Below are 5,126 nucleotides of genomic sequence, written 5' to 3' on the forward strand. Positions count from 1 at the left end.
GCTTTCAGAGTTGATTAAAGATAAAGGACACCATTTTCAATATGGTTTAAAGTTACAGAAAACAAACTGTTAGGATTTCACATAATCTTGGCTCAAGAGCCAAGATATTCATTATTAATCCCCTTTTTCTAATTTCTTATTTTCTCCTTGAATGTAAAGAAAATTAATCGAGTTGGGAAAGCTGTAGTCTTGCTGTAGTCCCAAGTTAATGGATATTAGATTTCATTGGGCTGAAAACTATCCAAAATATAGTGTAAGTTACCTCTCTATACATTATCAAGGAACTACCACATTTTTGGCAAGATTTAAAATTATTTGAGGGACCAATCATCTGAGCCTTAAAAAACTCTATATAGAGTTACTTCTTGTTGTTATTGAGTCGATTCTGACTCATGGTGATCCCATGTATACAAAGTAGAATTGCTCCATAGGGTTTTCAAGGCTGTGACCATTCAGAACCAGATTGCCAGGACTGTCTTCCAAGGTGCCTCTGGGTTGGATTGAACCATCAACGTTTTGGCTAGTGCTTAGCCATTTGTGCTGCCCAGGGACTCTCAGTTATTTTATAGTCCACTGATATTCCATTAGATTTTAATGTTCAAGACTGGAGTCTGCAAATAACAACAACAACAACAACACACCAATGTAGAGCTCAGAATGTGAGTGACCTGAAGAAGTAAGGATGTGAGGAACACTGTAGTCCAAAAGCCTTTTTAAAAACTATTATACCATATAATGTATTGTTTTAAAGTGAATTATGCATAAAGGTTTGTGCAAACTAAAACACATATTGCAACAGCATCCTCAGAAAAAAAACTCTAGCATACTTTAGCATTATTATTTAAGTTATATAAAATACATCTTTATAAAATAGTTTTTGTTGTTGTTGTTGTTGGTTTGTTTTTTAAGTTTAAATTATACCCACTGAAATAGCCAGGCTCACTTTTAAGTACTAAAATAAGGTCTTGTCAATCTAAATTATTGTTTAGTCCTATGGAGCCAGTAGAAACCTGTAACAAATAAAAAGTCCTATTTCTCTAGGAATAGTGCCCTAAAAGTTCAGCTTTTAAGTTGGTCATTAAGTTTGTCTTTCTGAAGCTTTTCAACTGAGGAATCTTCCATAATATTGTGAACTGATGCTACCCACGGCTTGGTTTGTCAGGATCCAAAGTTGAGTCTTGTTGTAAAGTTCCTACTTGTGCCATGAAGCTGTTAGTTTGTTGTCCCCAATCATAATAGTCTGTAGTAAAACTTAAAAAGAAAAAGAAATATTTCAGTGACTTGAAACATTATACTTACTGTGTATGACACATCTGTTTAAGGTAAATAGGTTTGGGATTTTGTATAAATTAGACAATCCCAAAGTTCCTTGAACTGGCTTACTGAAACTCATTTTCCCACAAAATAGTGCTAGGCATAGTAATTAGACACTTGTCCCAAAAAGTCTATTGAACTTAATAAAGCCCAGAAGTGTAGTATTGATAGTGCCATAAACCAAACACTGTGTATAACAATTTTTTTTTTTTTTTTTTGCAAAAAATAATTGTTTCTGAATCCTAACTTAGAGTATCGCTCATTATCTTTGTGTCTTTGGACAAATAACTTATATGCCTCAATATCCTCATCTATAAAATGGAGATAATATTAGTAAGTACCTTGTTAGGCTGTTTTTGGGGTTAAGTGAGTTAATACATATAAAATGCTTAGAACAGTAACAAATATATAGTTAGCACTCGAATATTTAAGTTGTTTTCATGTTTGTTATTTTCCTCTATGTAGTGGAAAGGGTTCTCTTCTTCCTCACACATGTAGTGAGGACTCCCCCAGCTCTAACTCAATTTTGGCAGATGAGGGGCTAAGACTGCTTGATCAGGGTATGGGGGGTTTAAAGGGGCACAAATAGGAAATGCAGTGGATGTGTAGATAAGAGAACAGTTTTAGGGAAGAGAATCTAGACAACTGTTGACTCCTGCAAGTACTTCTTGCTTTCTTGGCTAGCTTCCAGGTTCCTGTGTCCTTGACTTCTGCTGGCCCCAAGGACTGCTCTGATTTCATTTTTCCCAAGCACCATCTTTTATTCTCTCTGTTCAAAACTGATCTCCCTGATTCACTGGAAATCCCTGTGTGGTGCAAGTGGTTACTATGCTCAGCTGCTAATGAAAGGCTGGTGGTTTAAGTCCACCCAGAGATGCCTCAGAAGAAAGGCTTAGTGACCTACTTCCAAAAACTCAGAATTGAAATGACTGTGGAGGTTTACTCACAGGTCTACCCTGACACATATGGGGTCACCATGAGTCAAGAGTTGATTCAACAACAACCCGTCTGATCCATTGAGAAGACAATATACTCCCTGCTTTTTGTAAGTTCTCATTTTCTCTAAAACAAGTGTTCTTTTCAGAGTTTTTTTTTTTAATTTATTATTTTAAGGTTATCTTAAGAACTTTTAGTAATGATAGAAAAGTAAAGAGTAAAAGAGCAAGCATTTCTTTTATAATTTTGTCCCAAAGGAAAAAAAAAAAGAGTTTATACTGAACTGTTAATGATTGTTGTTGTTGTTGTTAGGTGTGTTGTTAGGTGCTCTCATGTCGTTCAGGCACATAGTGACCCCACGTACAGCAGAACGAAATCCTGTGCCATCCTCAGAATGGCTGACCATTCTTGCTTCTAAGGAAATCTCCGGCTGTACTTCCAAGACAGATTTGTTCATTCTCCTAGCTGTCCATGGTATTTTCAATGTTCTTTGCCAACATTACCAAATGCATCACTTCTTTGATCTTCCTTATTCATTGTCAAGCATTCATATGCATATGAGGCTACACAAATACCATGGCTTGAGTTAGGCACACCGTAGTCATCAAAGTGACATCTTTGCTCTTTATGATTTCAAGTAGGTCTTTTGCAACAGATCTGTCCATTGCAATATGTTATTTGATTTCTTGACTGCTGCTTCAATGGGTGTTGATTGTGGATCCAAGTAAAATGAAATCTTTGACAACTTCAATCTTTTCTCCATTTATCATGATGTAGCTTATTGGTCCAGTTGTGAGAGTTTGTGTTTTATGTTGAAGTGTAATCCATACTGAAGGTTGGAGTCTTTGATCTTCATCAGTAAGTGCTTCACATCATCTTCACGTGCAGCAAGGTTGTGTCTTCTGCATATCAAATCATAGTCTTCCTCCTATCCTGATCTGTATTCTTCTTCATATACTCCAGCTTCTGGGATTTTTTTTTTTTTTTTTTTTTGCTCATAATACAGATTGAATAGGTATCATGAAAGGATACAACCCTGATGCACACCTTTCCTGATTTTAAACCATGCAATATACCCTTGTTCTGTTCGAACAACTGCCACTTCATCTGTGTACAGGTTCCTCATGAGCACAATTCCGGAATTCTCATTATTCTCAATATTATCCTTAATTTTTTATGATCCACACAGTCAAATGCCTTTGCATAGTCAGTAATATACAAATAAACATTTCTCATATGCTTTGCTTTCAACCAAGATCCATCTAACATCAGCAATGATATCTCTCGTTCCATGTCCTCTTCTGAATCTAGCTTGAATTTCTGGCAGTTCCCTGTCAGTATACTGCTATAACTGTTTTTTAATTATCTCTGGCAAAATTTTACTTGAAAATGATATTAATGATATAGGTCAATAATTTCCCCATTCTGTTAGATCACCTTTCTTCAGAATGGGTGCAAATATGGAACTTTTCTAGTCAGTTGGCCAAATTTTTTGGCATAAATGAGTGAGTACTTCTGGTGCTGCATCCATTTGTTGAAACATCTCAGTAGGTATTCCATCAATTCCAGTACCTTTAGTGCAGCTTGAAGTTCTGCTTTCAATACCATCAGTTTTTGATCATACACTAGATCCTGAAATAGCTGAGTGTTAACCAGTTCTTTTTTTGTACAGTGACTCTGTGTATTCCTTCCATCTTCTTTTGATGCTTTCTATATCATTCAATATTTTGCCCATACTGCAACTCAAGCCTTGAATTTTCTCTCTTCAGTTCTTTCAGCTTAAGAAATGCCAAGCATGCTTTTCCCTTTTGGCTTTCTAACTCCAGGCCTTTGCACATTTCATTATAACTTTATTTTGTGTTCTTTAACCACCTTTGAAATCCTCTGTTCAGCTCTTCTATTTTATCATTTCTTCCATTCACTTTAGCTACTCTCTGTTCAAAAGCAAGTTTCAGAGTCTCTTCTGACATCCATTTTGGTCTTCCTTTCCTGTCTTTTAATGACCTTCTGCTTTCTTCATGTATGAAATCCCTGAGTTCATCCCACAACTTGTCTCATCTTTGGTCATTGGTGTTCAATCCATCAAACCTGTTCTTCACATGATCTCTAAATTCAGATGGGATATACTCAAGTGATATTTTGACTCTCATGGACTGGTTTTAATTTTCTTTACCTTTACCTTGAACTTGCATATGAGTAATTGACGGTCTGTTCCACAGTTAGCCCCTCCCTTATTTTTACTGATGAAACAAGTTTCTCCAGCACCTCTTTCTACACATGTAATCAGTTTGATTCCTTTGTATTCCATATGGTTAAATCCACATGTATAGGTGTCATTTATGTTGTAGACAAAAGGTGTTTGCAATGCATTGGTCTTGTAAAATTCTGTCATGCTGTCTCTGGCATAATTTCTTTCACCAAGGCTGTATTTTAAAACTACTGATGCTTCTTCTGTATTTCCAGCTTTTGCATTTCAATCACCAGTAATTATCAATACATACTGATTATATGTATGGTCAATTTTAGACTGCAGAAGTTGGTAAAAATCTTTAATTTCTTCATCTTTGGCATGAGTGGTTGGTGCGTAAATTTGAATAATAGTCGTATCAGCTTGTCTTCCTTGTAGGTCTATGGCTGTATCACTGACAGCATTGTACTTCAGTGTAGATCTTGAAATGTTCTTTTGGACAATGAATGTGATGCCATTCCTCTTTAATTTGTCATTTCCAGCATAGTAGAACATATTATTGTCCAATAAAAATGGGGGAGTTCCGGCAAGATGGCGGACTAGGCAGAAAGACTGCACAGACCCTCTTCAACAAAGAAAAGGGAAACCAATTAACACAGACACAGAAGATAATCCTGGACCCCTGAGC

General features: G+C 36.1%; 1 protein-coding gene across 1 annotated transcript in view; it reads right to left on the bottom strand.

Annotated features, from left to right (window-relative positions):
• Window positions 1-1,139: 1,139 nt before the first annotated feature.
• The window catches only part of GPR137B (G protein-coupled receptor 137B), a 92,101-nt gene continuing 88,114 nt past the window's right edge, over window positions 1,140-5,126 (bottom strand). The window contains 1 exon segment of the mRNA XM_007958207.2: window positions 1,140-1,251. Within this exon segment, the coding sequence (XP_007956398.2) occupies window positions 1,140-1,251 (112 nt within the window).

This window comes from Orycteropus afer, unplaced genomic scaffold (genome assembly GCF_000298275.1).
Source record: "Orycteropus afer afer isolate SDZICR_OR568_19922 unplaced genomic scaffold, OryAfe1.0 scaffold00877, whole genome shotgun sequence".
Lineage (NCBI taxonomy): Eukaryota > Metazoa > Chordata > Mammalia > Tubulidentata > Orycteropodidae > Orycteropus > Orycteropus afer.